The 16,246-nt window shown below is 45.0% G+C and overlaps 1 protein-coding gene across 4 annotated transcripts in view; it reads right to left on the bottom strand.

The window, feature by feature from the left end:
- The window catches only part of sv2 (synaptic vesicle glycoprotein 2), a 105,966-nt gene that overhangs the window by 26,213 nt on the left and 63,507 nt on the right, over nucleotides 1-16,246 (bottom strand). For all 4 annotated transcript variants that reach the window (XM_063070892.1, XM_063070894.1, XM_063070893.1 and 1 more), the window contains exon 7: nucleotides 4,046-4,126. In XM_063070892.1, coding sequence (XP_062926962.1) covers nucleotides 4,046-4,126 — 81 coding nt within the window. The remainder of the gene's footprint in view (nucleotides 1-4,045; nucleotides 4,127-16,246) is intronic.

Here is a 16,246-nt window from a genome sequence, read left to right as displayed (position 1 = left end):
AAAAAATTTCAATTAAATAAACAGTGCAAAAAGAGGAAAAAAATATCGAGGTAAGTGTTCATGGGATCATTATCCATTCAGAAATCTGATAGAGGAGGAGAAGAAGTTGTTCCTCAAGTGTTGAGTGTGTGTCTTCAGGCTCCTGTGCCTCCTCCTTGATGCTAGCAATGAGAAGAGGGCACGTCCTGGGTGGTGGGGGTCCTTAACGATGGATGCTGCCTTCTTGAGGCATCGGCTTTTGAAGGTGTCGTGGATGCTGGCGAGGCCAGTGCCCATGATGGAGCTGGCTGAGTTTACAACTTTCTGCAGCTTTTTCCGATCCTGTGCAGTGGTCTGTACCAGATGGTGATGCATCCAGTTAGAATGCGCTCCACGGCCATCTGCAGAAATCTGTCAGTGAGTTTGGTGACATACCAAATCTCCTCAAACTCTAATGGAGCATAGCTGTGGTCATGCCTTCTTCACAATTGCATCAACATGTTGGGCCAAGGATAGATCTTCAGAGATGTTGACACCCAGGCACTTGAAACTGCTCCCCCTTCCACTTCTGATGCCTCAATGAGGACTGGTGTGTGTTCCATCGACTTCTCCTCAAAGTCCACAATCAGTTCACAGAAACATGAAAAACCTACAGCACAATACAGGCCCCTCAGTCTACAATGCTGTGCTGAACATGGACTTACTTTAGAAATTACTAGGGTTACCCATAGCCCTCTATTTTTCTAAGCTCCATGTACCTATCCAGGAGTCTCTTAAAAGACCCTGTCGTATCTGCCTCCACCACAGTTGCTGGCAGCCCATTCCACACACTCACCACTCTCTGCTAAAAAAAAAACTTACCCCTGACATCCCCTCGCTATCTACTTCCAAGCATCTTAAAACTGTGCCCTCTCACATTAGCCATTTCAGCCCTGGGAAAAAGCCTCTGATTATCCACATGATCGATGCCTCTCATCATCTTATACACCTCTATCAGGTCACCTCTCATCCAACATCGCTCCCAAGGAGAAAAGGCCGAGTTCACTCAACCTATTCTCATAAGGCATGTTCCCCAATCCAGCAACATCCTTGTAAATCTCCTCTGCACCCTTTCTATGGTCTCCACATCCTTCCTGTAGTGAGGCAACCAGAACTGAGCACAGCACTTCCGTGGGGCCTGCCCAGGGTCCTATATAGCTGTAGGATTACCTCTCGGCTCTTAAACTCAATCCCATGGTTGATGAAGGCCAATGCACCGTATGTCTTCTTAACCACAAGAGTCTTACACCACCTTGAGCGCAAGGTTATTGCTGCGACACCACTCAGTCAGCTGATTTACCTTGCTGCTGTACATCTCCCAAATCCTGAAAACATTTTGAACTGATCTCTTCATCTCTACCTCACAAAGCAGAATGAAGAGCTACTGCTGGGGAGGCTAAGCATGTGCTACACCCTGCTCGAGGGTGACCTGAAAACCCGTGGAGGGAGGGAGCACCTTACATCTCTCCACCAACAGCCCCCGCTGACTGTAAATACTGGTTGTTGCAAATAGAAACATAGAAACATAGAAAATAGGTGCAGGAGTAGGCCATTCGGCCCTTCGAGCCTGCACCGCCATTTATTATGATCATGGCTGATCATCCAACTCAGAACCCAGCCTTCCCTCCATACCCCCTGACCCCTGTAGCCACAAGGGCCATATCTAACTTCCTTTTAAACATAGCTAATGAACTGGCCTCAACAGTTTGCTGTGGCAGAGAATTCCACAGATTCACCACTCTCTGTGTGAAGAAGTTTTTCCTAATCTCGGTCCTAAAAGGCTTCCCCTCTATCCTCAAACTGTGACCCCTCGTTCTGGAAATAGGGAGACTTGGTGGGAATGAGGGGAGAATAAATTGGGCCAGTGTAAATGAATGGTTGATGATCAGTCTAGATTTGATGGACTGAAGGGCCTGTTTCTGTTTTGTGAGACTATGGGACGACCGAAGGAGTCAGCAACACTGCACAAACCCGTCTTTCCAACATTTTCATCTTGTGTCTGAAGACAGCGCTAGTACTACGAACTATCATTAAACTGGAAAGTGTGCAAGGACTCATGAGGCTGGCCGGCCAAGGACTTCATTCCTTGGAGTGTAGGAGGCTGAGGGGTGACCGTTTTGAGGGACATAAAGAGAAAATATAAGGTGACTACCCCAAGTCTTTTTCCCAGGGAAAGTGGAATGAAAAAATAAAGGAGAGAGGTTTAAAGACAAAAGGTACTGCAGATGCTGGAAATGTTGAACAACATAATCGGAGTGATGGTGGTGAGCATAGCTGCCTCTTGGATTCCATTCCTGGCCATCGCAGGTTGTACAGTTAGGGACAGGAACAGCATGGTAGCCAAGCAGTTAGTGTAACACTACCATTACAGTAGCAGTGACCCAAGTTTAATTCCACCACTGTCTGTAAGGAATTTGTATGTGTTCCCTGTGAGTTTACTCCAGGTGCTCCGGTTTCTCCCACATTCCAACGGCGCACGGATCAGTAAGTTAATTAGCCGTGTGCGTAACTGGGCAGTGTGGGCTTATTTATCTGGAAGGACCTGCTACTGTGCTGCACCTCATAACTAACATTAAAAGAATTTTAAACACGCACAAAATGCTGGAGGAACTCAGCGTGTCAGGCCGCATCTATAGAAGGAAATAAACAGTTAACATTTCAGGCTGAGACCCTTTGTTAGGTCTGATTATTCCCGTTGCAGCGTCTTGGTTCCAAATGTTGACTGTTTATTTCACTCATTGATGCTGCCTGACATGCTGAGCTCCTCTGGCATTTTGTGTGTGGTGGGCAAAAGTTTACAGTGAGAGGGGGCCTGAGGGGCAACTTCTTTCCACAGAGGGTGGTAAGTACACATAACGAGAAGTGGCTGAGGCACGTACCTGAACAACATTTAAAAGAAGCTGTGAGAGGTACATAGATAGGAAAGGTTTAGGACCAAATGTGGGTAAAGGGGACAAACTTAGATGGGAATCTTGGTTAGCATCAATGGGTTGGGCTGAAGGGCCTGTTTCTGTGCTGTATGACCCTGATTCTAATTATCACAGACAGGTCTTTTCACTGATTACATAATGTTAAATTCATAGTGAGCTGAGCAGCAGATATAGAAGCACCACTGCCCCAGATGAGGGAGGATTTGTCACTGCTGCTATCATGCAGTGATCAGCATTTAAAGTCCGGAACAGCAGGCAAATCCTGAAACTTAACCTTCCAGGTACAGCAGCCTTGCTCTGACACCGGTCTCTCTCGCTGCCAGCCGCTCACAACACCATGCACTGTGACCTCAACACATTCATTTGTGAAGCAGTGCCTCTCATTCACCTGCACTGCTTGATAAAGACTCCTGACTTCTTTCTTTTCCAATATTTTTTATTGATTTCTGTATAGAAGAATACAGAATCCAAGAGAATACATATTATAAAATAAAAGAAAAAAATAATACCAGTTACAGTATATTGAATCACATTAATGAACTCCTTACTCTATATTCATATAGATTAGATTAATTCATATATTAGAATATAAACAATTTTATTTAAAAAATAGAGATCTACACCCACTACCAAAGTCAAAGCTGTTAGGGGAAAAAAAAGAAAAAACTTATCAGATAATAAAATATGCTACTAACCAACTTCTGTACTTTAACAAGAAGTCAAAGATTATGAAAATAATTTTAAAACGGCCCCCACAAACTTTGAAAATCTTGGTTAGATTCAGAAATTGAACAACGAATCTTTTCTAAATTTAGGCATGCCATAACATCCCGTAACCACTGAGCAAGATTAGCATCCTTCCATTTAAACAAAAGCACCCTCTTAGCCATAAGACTCCTGACTTCTAAACACCCAGTGTGACTCCGACCTTCTCCAAGGTGTCACTGGCCAGGCTGACGGTTCCCTTTGGAAAACGTCTGGAATTTAGCACAGGTCAGAGTACCCACCATAAACAGCAGCTGTGGTGAGAGGGTGAGGCATAGGGCAGGGCTGCAGTGGCTGAAGATTGGGGTTAACGAACACTGTTGTTCACTTACCGAGAAGGAGTGAGCCGTCCTGCGGTGGTTCCACCAAAACATCCACCGGAAAACCCGCAGGGCTTCCTCCTCCTGCCCAGTCTGAACGGCGAGAAACACGAGTCACATTTTCACAATTCCCAGCCCACTCAACAACAGAGGGCCGTTTATTGTCCCACCACTTCACAATGTGCTGTCTAAGGGAACAAGTGAGCGACTTCTCAAAAGCACAGTCAAGTTTATAGTCACGTGCAGAGTTGCAATGGAAAACTTACTTCCAGCATCACAGGCACATAGCACCAGATAGGCAGCACTCACAAATCAATAATAAATTATTCAATTAATGAGGCTTTCAGCACTCAGGACCCTCCCCTTCTGGGGCAAGTCCTCTTCTCATTAGTACAACTGGGGCAAGAGGAGCAGGGGGTGACACAGGAGGCCGAAGAAGGGGAGAACCACGGAGAAGCTGTTTCTTTCCCTCTGCCATCAGATTTCTGAATGGTCCATGAACCTATAAACACTACCTCATCATTACTTTTTTCCCTCCATTTACTTATTTTTGTGATTTATGGTAACTTTGCCTTTGCAATGCACTGCTACTGCAAAAGAACAAATTTCACGTCACCTAGGACTGGGATAATAAATCTGATACTGAACTTTTACAAAAAAGAAAAAAAAAGTCTATTTTAGTGCAAATTGATCGAAGAGGTCCTGGTATTGCTACACTGAGGTAGTGATTCACTTGTGCCAGTCTGTTCAAGAACTGAACGGCTGAAGGGAAGCAGCTGTTCCTGAACCTGATGGTGTGTAACGAAGACATGTTCCTCCTGTGGTTCTATGAATGAGACACCAAGAGTGACTGCATGCCTGTCAGCCTCACTTGTCATTGCAGTGCTGTGGAGAAGTTAGAGATAGGGTTGAGAGAAATGTGCTGGGTGACCAGGGCAGGAAGTGGTGAATACAGCTGTCTTTCAGGTACAATGGTGACCACAGGACCCTGATGTTTCAGCTTCACTGTGCAAAAACCACAGAAACATGAGGTACAGGAGCTGGAGTAGGTCATTCCAATCCTGAGTCTACTGCAGAAATAAATTATAAAAGCCCGAATACAAGTACTACCAGGCTCAAGGACAGCTTACATCCCACAGTTAAAAGATTATTGAATGGTTCACTAGTACGATAAGATGGACTCTTGACATCACAATCTACCTTGTGGCCTTGTGCCTTATTGTTTCTGTGCAGCTGTAACACTTTATACTGCATTCTGTTACTGATACACTTTATATACTTCCCCAGTGGAATGTTGTAATCAATTGGCCATTATGGATGATATGCAAGACAAGCTTTTCACTGTCCCTTGGTACACGCGACGATAATAAATCAATTTACCGATCCCCAATCTTCCATCCCGCTCCATGCAACCCGCAGTACAAAATACTTCATTTAACCATTTCAGATAACCATTCCTTTTTATTTCTCATTCCACAGACTTGCTCAATCTGTCTGTTTCAATGTATTTTTCCTCTTCCTTTTCTATATTTAAAGCAGTTATTATGTTGATTATGTTATTCATTCCATTACAGACATTCCTTTTGTTCTCTCCAGTGAGTCCGACTTCCTGTGGAGTCCATATTATGGATAAGGTTTTGGGATAGTTGGAGCTACATAATAAGATCAACTGAAGTTTGCATGGTTTCCTTAAGTGGGAATGTTGCCTGACAAATATTTTGGAAATCTTTGAGGAAACAATAGGCAGGATAGACAAATGAGAGTCAGTGTTTGTTGTTTATTTGGATTTTCAGAAGGTCTTTGACAAGGTGCCGCACATGAGGCTGCTTAGCAAGCTAAGAGCTCGTGGAATTACAGGAAAGATTCCAGCATGGATAGAAGATTGGCTGACTGGTGGGAAGTAAAGAGTGGGAATAAAGGAGGCCTTTTCTGTTTGACTGCTGGGCACTAGTGACATTCCATAGGAATTGGTTTGGGACTGCGTCTTTTCAAACTATATGTTAAGAATTGTGATGGTGCTGTGGCCAAATTTGCAGACAATGAAAAAATAGGTGCAGAAGGGCTTGGACAGATCGGAAGAATGGACAAAGAAGTGGCAGATGGAATATGGTGTAGGTAACTGCATAGTCACGCACTTTGGTAGAAGGAATAAAGGTGTAGACTATGTTCTAAAAGGAGATCAAGTTCAGAAATCAGAGTTGCAAAGGGACTTGGGTGTCCTTGTACAGGATTCCCTGAAGGTTAAATTGCAGGCTGAGTCAGTGGTAAGGAAAGCAAATGCAATGTTAGCATTCATTTCGAGAGGACTAGAAAGTACAAGGCAGGAAGTAATGCTGAGTTTTTTTTTTAAGACATTGGGCCTCTTATCTAAAAACAAGAATATACTGGCATTGGACAGGGTGCAAAGGAGGTTCATGAGAATGATCCTGGGAATGAAAGGGTTAATGTACAAGCAGCATTTGATGGCTCTTGGTCTGTACTTGCCGGGGGTGGGGGGGATATTTCTTTGAAAACTATTGAGTATTGAAAGGTCTAGATTGAGTAGATGTTGAGAGGATGTTTCCAATAGAGGAGTAGTCGTAGAACAGAGATCAGGAGGAATTTCTGTAGCTGGAGATGGTGAATCTGTGGAATACATTGCTACAGATGGCTGTGGAGGCCAAGTCATTGGGTATATTTAAAGTAGAGGTTGATTAGTTCTTGATTAGTAAGGACATCAAAGGTTATGGGGAGAGTGGGGTTGAGAGTGATAATAATTCAGCAGTGCTGGAGCAAACTCAATGGGCTAAATGGCCTGATTGCACTCCTACGTTTCTGGCCAGCGCAGAGAAGCAGAGGCAGGAATATCTACAGCTTGGGACCACTTTGCTACTGAATCTCAGCCAAGTCGAGTTTATTGTCACGTGCACAAATACGCTGACGTACGGTGAAGTAAAACAAACAAAGACTCAGAGAGAAGCCCATAAGATAGTACAAGAGGTGGCCCACCTGTGTTCCATTGGCTGAGTTAGAGTTAAGGGTGTGCAGAACAGTTTAATTTCCGGTACGATGCTGGTATGCACAGTCGCAGTTAAAGGTGTAACTATTCATCTTTTATAACTTAAAAAAAAATCACGATACCACTGGATATTAATAACATGCACTATTGCAGATCTACTCCATCAGTGCACGACTCAATAGTGATGGAGATGGACTCATTGCACACCATGTTGTCACCTGGACTTACTGCATACCCTTGTCATGCTGAGTCAGTGCACGGTCCAACAAACACTGCAAATGACTGTCTCCGACATTTTTATTATGATGCAAGACCCTGTTGGACAGCAGTATTGTAGAATACTGCAAGGCCATTTCACTGGTTCATTGGTGACACCAACACTGGAGTAGCTGCATTGCCTCGGTTGTCGTGTGGACTCGGCTCCCATGCTGAGGTGTCGCCTGTTGCAACTACCCAGGAGCTGCCAGAGGCTGTGTGGCAGGAGCAGAGGCTGCTGTAGGCATGCTGGAATCTGGATTGAGTTGGGGGCTGGCCCCCTTCAGTCACTGCTGCCCTCTAGTGTTTACTCAGTGGAAGACAAGCTAGACCAGGACAACATCCCGTACACCATCAACCTACAGGCCATGCCACTCAGGAACTTGGGCTGTATTTGTTTTTGTGTGACTGTGTGTTTTCCGCTATTGTAACTTCACATGCCGTATGCGCTGTGTGTTGTTGGTACTGTGTATTACACCTTGGCCCTGGAGGAACACTGCTTCATTTAGCTGTATTCATGTATGTGGTTGAACGACAAGTAAATTTGAACAAAAACACAAAAAGAAACAGTTGTGACCCTGCTAGCCATAGGGTTTTCCCAACTAAATTTCACTTCCCACCTTTTAGCCTGGAAGTTTAATGTTACTTTTTGAGAGACAAAGTTTCCTGCTGCTACCGGCATTTCAGAGTGTATTCAAGGTGGCCATCATTCTCTGTGTGAAAACATATCTATCTATCTATAGCTCTCTCCGTCTCTCTCTCTCTCTCATCCTTTAAACAAACACCTGGTTAATTGTATATCCAAGGGAAATAAGTCTTTCCCAGCTATGCATGACCTTTTAACAATCCCAGCCACTCCACAAAGCTGAGGGTCTCCTGTCCTGCTCATCCAGTATAAATCAGGCCCATTGCTCATTCACTCTTTCTGTGACCAGAAGGCAATGCTTTTGCTGAGATCTAACTAGTGTTTACATAAGAACACAAGACATAGGAGCAGAATTAGGCCATTTGGCCCATCAAGTCTGCTCCAGTATTCCATCAAGGCTGATTTATCATTCCTCTCAACTCCGATCTCCTGCCTTCTCCCCATACCTTTGACAACGTGACTAATCAAGAACGTATCAATCTCCACCTTAAATAGACCCAAAGACTTGGCCTCCACAGCTATCTCTGGCAGTAAATTCCACAGATTCACCACCCTCTGGCTAAAGAATTTTTTTTCCATCTCTGTTCTAAATGCATGTCCCTGTATTCTGAGGCTGTGCCCTCTGGTTCTAGACTTTCCCACTACAAGAAACGTCCTCTCCACATCCACATCTACCCGATAGGTTTCAATGAGATGCCCCTTCATTCTCCTAAACTCCAGCAAGTACAGGCCCAAAACCATCAAACGCTCCTCATATGTTAACCCTTTCATTAACACAATGTTCTCATGAACCCCCTCTGGACCCTCTCCAATGCCAGAACTTTCATACACTTTGAACTAGTTTAACCCTTCCTTGGCCAGTAAACAACCAAACACTTGTTTAATCTCATCAATCTGAGCTGGTGCAGGCACTTTGTCCAGTTCTGTGACACTGAGTGGAAGAGGTTACCCGCTCGACAGATTTAAAGACTCAAGGATGTGTTCAAAACTGCATTGATAGAAGTGCAACCTCTCCACTGACTCCTGGGAATCCTTAGCCCATGACTGCTCAAAGAGAAGGAACACATGGGATGGTATGAGAACTTGTTCCTGAACTAGCAGCACACATAGACCTCGTGCAAGAGGGAAGAGACAGCTCCGTATCATAAACTACCCACTCATCAGACATCGCCAGTCCCATCTGGGGACAGAATGTGGCTCCCACTTTGGCTTCATCAGCCATCTCAGAATCAGATAGCTTCACATTATCCAGAGAAGAGTATGACCCAGTACCTTCAGGTGTATATGTGAGCATTCACTCCCAAGACCCTGTGCTTCTTAATGAGTCCATCTGTCTCCATATCCTTACTTTAATCCCTGGAGTGTACGGAAATGAGGGGATATCATTTTGAGGGATACAAGATTATGAGGGGTATAGATAGGGTGAATGTATGCAGACTTTTAACCCTCATTTGAGTAAGACTAGTGATAAAGGTCATTGGGTTAGTGTGAAAGGGAACCTGAAGGGAAACCTCCTTCCCTCAGAGTGTGAGTGTGGAACAAGATGTACATGGGAAGGGAGGGGGCTATGGTCTGGGTCAGGGGTATTAATGGTATTGGTCCATGGCTTAAAAAAAAGGGTGGGAATGCTGGTCTGGGTGCAGTTTGATGGGACGAGGCAGAAAATCAGGCCAACATATAATACAGGTTGAAGGGCCCATTTCTGTACTGAGCTGCTCCGACTCTAATATTGCACCAAAAAAAAATCATGATTATAGTAAAGCTGAAACAAATAAAAGCCATCAGTTCTTAGGTTTGGATCACTTTATGTTGTGTAAAAAGTGGGGGGGGAAAAATCAGGAAGTTGGGGCCTCTTTCCGCAGAGGAAACAAAGACTAGAGGCGTTAACACTGTTTCTTGCTCCACAGATGCAGCCTGACTAACTGAGCATCTCTCGCATTGCTGACTCACAAACACACCATGTGTAGTGTTTTGTTTTGTATCATCCACATTCAGAGAGGGAAAACTATCTCACTTGTAACCAAATATCTATCAGCTTTGTTGACCCACTCCTAATATTTTGGTTTGTTTAGTGTTCAAATCTTTTTATGGCCCACTCCCCTCTCCCAGCAACCCAGCTATTTAACCTTCTCCAGCCCACAAACCCACCAGGAGATTGGATCCACCCCCCCCCACCTCTCTCTCACTCTGCTCGCTTTGTACCCCCCATTTCCCTGTGTGTCCGATTCAGGGACTGACCAGAATTTCTGCTGTTCCCTCCTGCTCTTAAGATGAATCAGAATCAGGGTGTTCCTTGAAACCAAAACCCTTGAACGATGGAAGATCATCAATCAGGCATTTTTCTCTCTACAGATGCTGCCCGACCACTGACTCCTGTATTTTGAATTTGTTGCTTGGATTTCCGGCATCTGCAGATTTTCTCTTGTTTCTGATTGGTCTCCAGCAGTTTCTGTTTTTATTTCAGGTTTCCAACACCTGCAGGTTTTCACTTCCAAATCTCCTTCAACTTCTCTCGAAGAGTTTATTGTGATATGCACAACTACGAGTATGAAAAACATACTTGCAGCTGCAGCATCTCAGGCACAGAGCACTGTATGATTTATTGTAATGCCTTTAATGTAGTAACAGTTTCGAATACAGCAGCATCTCTCTGCTCACTGCAATGCCGCTTTATTCCGATGGTACAAGGCGTGCTTTCACAGGTTCCCGTCGAACGCTGGTCTTAATGGGAACAATTGGGTTCAAATGGTTGACTTTGAAGGAACAAAGGGAGGATTTGGCAATTTACTATTGGGTTGTTCGATATTCATGAGTCAGGAATGACTCATCTATCCCTGTGCAAAAAGCGACAATTTCATGGCAAAGGCAGACTACCAGATAATGTTTATTCTCATCAGTTGAATTTAACTTGGAAATCAAAAAAAATCGGTCGCTATGCAAACTTGATTTTGCTGACCATGTATAATGTAATAACAGAATCTCTTAACTTTCAGAGCAGCTTCCTGGTAAAATCTACAGTGACTGCAGTTTGTCATTTCAGAGATTCATCACTCTCTGGATGAGGATATTTCTTCACATCTCCATGCTGTTATTTTCAGATCGTGAACCTTGGCTGCAGGTGTCCAGGCCTGGCAAACACCTACTCTGTCTCTCCAATGTCAACCCCTGTAACGGATGTTATGCTTTTCAATAAAATTATCATTCATTCTTCTAACTCGGGAGCTAAGGCACTGTCTGTTAAATCTCTTCTTCTATAACAAACTAACTATCCCAGTAATCAATCTGAACCTTTGCAACCTGCCTTTCTGAATACAACCTTCCTTAGACCTGTACACATTGATAAACACAAAAATTCTACAGAAGGTGAAAATCGGAGCAACACAAAATGCTGGAGAAACTCAGCAGGTCAGGCAGCATCTATGGTGAGGAATAAACAGTCAGTGTTTATGGCTGAAACCTGATGAAGGGTCTTGGTCTGAAACATCAACTGTTTGTTTCCCTCCACAGACGCTGACTGACCTGCTTGGGAGGGCGAGGGGGAGGGGGACTCTGTACTTAATGATTCTGACAGTGTGACTCCATGCAATTGCAGCAAGATATCTTATGTCCTCAAACCTTTCTGCCACAAAGGCCAACGTAGAGATGGTGCATCCAATTATTGCTGTACCTGCATTTTTAGTGCCTTTTGCAACTGCAGATTAGGGACAGCAAGGCAGCTTAGCAGTTAGCGTAACACTGTCACAGCGCTAGCGACCTGGGTTCAACTCCGCCACTGTCACGAAGGAGTTTATACATTCTCCTTGTGGCCGCTTGGGTTCTCTCCAGGTGCTCCGGTTTCCTCCCACATTCCAAAAACACATGGGTTAGCAGGTTAATTGGTCATGTGGGTGTAACTGGCTGGCGTGAGCTTGTTGGCACTGAAGGGCTTGTTCCTGCACTGTATCTCTAAACCAGCCCGTCTCAACCTTTCTGCCCAGGAGGTACCCTTGAAATACGTTTCAGGCTTCAGGGAACCCCTGCATAAAAAATATTATACTTACAGCTCACGGTATGTTAGCGTAATCAGTAACTTGTACATATAATAGTCCAAAAGTAATTGTCAATGGTCTTTTGAGTAGAGGATTAATCTTTAGTCAACCTTTCTTGAAAAAAAAAGATAGTTACGCCTAGCTTGCCTTTCTTGAAATTAATCTTTCTTTTTCTTTCATAAATTTTAAAAACTCATAAGGCAACTAATAGATTTCTCAATTCTGGGTCGAACTTGAGATAAGCACACATGAATTTCACCTTCAACTGAAATGAGACAATTTCTATCCTCGCTCTTGATGCTTGTTAAAACAAGAAAAAGCTTGCTCACACATGTAAGTAGCAAAACGTTCATTGCTTTCCTATGAATTACAGGATACACTTCACAGAAATTCAGAACTTGTCCAGGGGCAGGTCAATAAATCTCATCTTGAGTGCATGATCAGAGTGCAGCTCACAAAGTTCTGGAAAATCTAAAATTTAAATTCATGTAGCTACTAACAATCCCATGTCAGTAAAAGGGATCAAGAAACCACTGAAATACCAATGAAAATCAAAACATTATCAATGAGGTAGGAGGTTTGGAGGGGAATTTCTGCACACAGAAGGTGGTTGCACAATTAGGAATGGACCACAAATGCCAGGCAGTGATCTTCACATTCAATGAACTGAAACACTGTTCAGGAGCTTTGAAGCATTCAGGAATTGAATCAAGTGACAACTGGCAAGAGCTGACCGGTCACAAGCCTGAGCCACCACAATAGCACTACTTCCTCAGAATGCGAAGGAAATTTGGCCTGTTTGAATCTCAGCTATCTTTATCACCATAGGAAGCACCCCGTCACAGCTTGTTACGGCAATTGCCCTGCCCAAGGCCACAAGATTTGTGAACGCAGCCCAGTCCATCAAAAATCAGCAACCAGCCACTTTCCGTGGACTCTACCTACACTTCCCCACTGCCTCAGGAAAGCAGCCAACATAATCAAAGACCTCTTCCACCTCGGACATTCTCTCTTCTCCACCCTCTCATCAGGCAGGAGACACAAAAGCCTGAGAAGATGTATCCAGGTTCATCTATCCTGCCGTAATAAAGCTCTTGAACAGACCTCGTCTGATAAAGATGAGCTCTTCAGCCCTCGCACTGTATTTGTCCGCCTGCACTGCACTTTCTCTAACTGTAGCGTATATTCTACATTCTGGCATTGTTTTCCCCTTTTTGTACCGCCATGATGTACTAACGTATGAAATGATCTGTCTGGATGGCAATTGAAGCTTTTCCCTGGTATCTCAGCACGTGACAATAATAAACCATTTACCAATTCTTCCTACTGCCCCCATATTCTACTATTCGTCCAGACTCCAGGGACAAGTTAACCCACCAACACGCGCATCTTTTAAGACGTGGAAGGAGACTGGAGCACCTGGAGGAAACCCACGCGGTTACAGTGAGAGTGTGCAAACTCCACGTAGACAGCACCAGCGGTCAGGAGTGAACCAGAGTCACTTAGGCTGTGAGGCAGTGGCTCTACTAACCGCATGCGGCCATGGGGAGAAGGTACAACCTCTTTACAGACAAAGGCAGGCATTGAACCCCTATTGCTGGGGCGGGGCTACTGCATTTGCAGCTTACCTGAACTTCATCTAACGTGGGCTTTAAATGCAGAGCAGAACGGTGCTGGTGAATACCCATCTGTCAATCAAAGGGCCTTTCGAACCGGTCATACACCTCAATTACTGTTTTTGGGGGGGTGCCTGGCTGTGTGGAAGTTAAGGCATTTTGATTCAGCTACAAAGCAACAGAATCACCAAAGCCAGACCAACCCAGCCCTTTTACTTCAGTTTGTAATGCGGAGCATCCAATAAAAGGAACCCTGCAGCATTAAAGTTACTTGTGATGGAATACACTGGAGGGAAACTGTTTACAGGGCGGGGAGGGGGCAGGAACCAGAAGCACCAAGCTAAATGCATTGGTAAAAGAATGGAGAGCAAGGTGAGATGTTTCTCTGCAGTCACCTGTTGACATCTGGAATGGGGCGGTGAAAGCAGATTCGACGGTAACTTCCGAAAGGGAACTGGATACAGATGAAAGGGTACAGAGAGTGAATGGAGCAGGGCACAAGGCTGTGGAATGAAAAAACCACAGTAGGCCAGCTGGGATGAATGCCAAGCTTCACTGCTGCAAGCTGGCACAGTGCTAACTAGCTAAGTGCTCTCTGCATGCCTTCCATTCCTGATGAAAGGTCTCATCTTGAAACATTGACTGTTTATTTCCCTCCGCAGATGCTGTCTGACTAGCTGAGTTCCTCTGATATTTTGTGTGTGTGTGTTGCTCACAATTTCCTGCGGCTGCAGGATCTCTCATGTCTCTGATCTTCTGGAGTGGTCGAGGCCGGTGATGCAGTTGGACTGCTTTTAGCACCATCTGCTGACTGGTTTACGCATCGGTCTGGAGCTTTGAAAATGAATTACTGTGGCATTTGCATAGAGACGAGACAGGGAAGGCACTCACAGAGCTGAGCTAACTGCACAGCTCATTCAGGTTAAAGCCCAGAAACACTGACAGCCACCATTGCCGTATTCAATACATCAAATCCAAAATCTCTTTGAACTGTTCAGGTGGCCTCGCAGGGTTGAGGATGACTTCCACCGCGGCTCTGAGATGGAGATGCCCGTATGTGAATTCTCCTAACCTGGGGATGGCGTCACATACCAGCTATGACATGAGCTTGGCTCAATGTCAGGGACACGACTGGGACCCAGGCTCTGTGTACTGAATTACCACCCGCACGCCCACTCAATGTGCCAGTTTCCACAGCACTCTGCCCCAACTGATGCCCAAGTCCCTCCTTCGGTTCCCCTGTTCCCCTGCTCTACCCCCACCCCTTATTCCCTCTTACCTCCTCCTCCATCATTATCCAGTTGCTGGCCACTCACTCTCTCCCAGAGAAAAACTACAACCTCCACCACATCCATTCAGAACCACCCCCAATGCCGGTCACCATTCTACCCAGTCCAAACAGACACCCTCCAACCTGATGGCTATCCATTGCTCCTTCCAGTAACAAATTTCTCCCCTCCCCCCTCTGAATTTTCATTTCTCCTCACCTGCTTATTAGCTCTCCCTGGGTTCCGCCCTCCTAAACTTTCTCCTATTTACTACTCTACTCTACGATTCTCAGATTCTCTCTTCTCCAGCCTGTGACCTTTCCACCCACCTGGCTTAGACCATAAGACATAGGCCATTCAGCCCATCGAGTCTGCTTCACCATTCCATCATGGCTGATCCCAGATCCCAACCAACCTCACACACCTGCCTTCTCGCCATATCCTTTGATGCTCTGACCGATCAGGAAACTATCAACTTCAGCTTTAAATACACCCACGGGCTTGGCCTCCACCGCAGTCTGTGGCAGAGCATTCCACAGATTCACCACTCTCTGGCAAAAAAAAAAATCCTCCTTACCTCTTTTCAAAAAAGTCACCCCTCAATTTTGAGGCTGTGCCCTCTAGTTCTGGATACCTCCGCCATAGGAAACATCCACCCTATCTAGTCCAGTCAACATTCAGTAAGTTTTAATGAGATCCCACTGCATTCTTCTAAATTCCAGTGAGTACAGGCCCGAAGCTGCCAAACGCTCCTCATATGTTAACCCCGTCATTCCTGGAATCATCCTCGTGAACCTCACCTATCACCTTCCAGCTAGCCTCTTTTCCTCCCCCCCCCTTTACTCCGCCAACTTCCCCCTTCCTTCTCAGTCCTGAAGAAGGGTCTCAGCCTGAAACGTCGACTGTTTACACTTTTCCATAGGTGCTGCCTGACCTGCTGAGTTCCTCCGGCACTTCGAGAGCGTTGCTCTGGATTCTCAGCATCAGCAAGCTTTCTCGTAGCTGTTCTGCCCAAATCCTACAGTCTACCCCAGACACCATCTCTTCCACCAGCAAAAGTCCTTTTCTTCACTCTCATGTATAATTTGTGTTGTCTCAAGTTGAGTTAAGAGAAGCTTGGATAAGCACATGGGTGGGAAGGGTATGGAGGGCTAGACCAGGTGTGGGTCGATAGGACTAAGCAGAATAACAGCTCAGCATGGAATAGGTTTCTGTGCTGCAAGTGCCCGATGACTTTATGACAATCTATGCACCTGAAGTCTTTCATTGTACCCGTACCTTACCGTACTTGTGCACATGACAATAAACTTGACTTGATACCTTCAAGAAACATTCAGGAGAGTCTCCAGCTACTTGGCTGGATTGTCCAGCGTTGGCAAACACGGTTTCCCAGTGTTCTGGA

The sequence above is a fragment of the Mobula hypostoma genome, chromosome 18 (genome assembly GCF_963921235.1).
Source record: "Mobula hypostoma chromosome 18, sMobHyp1.1, whole genome shotgun sequence".
Lineage (NCBI taxonomy): Eukaryota > Metazoa > Chordata > Chondrichthyes > Myliobatiformes > Myliobatidae > Mobula > Mobula hypostoma.
The sequence above is the reverse complement of the archived record's forward strand: the minus strand, read 5'-3'. Positions and strand labels throughout refer to the sequence as shown.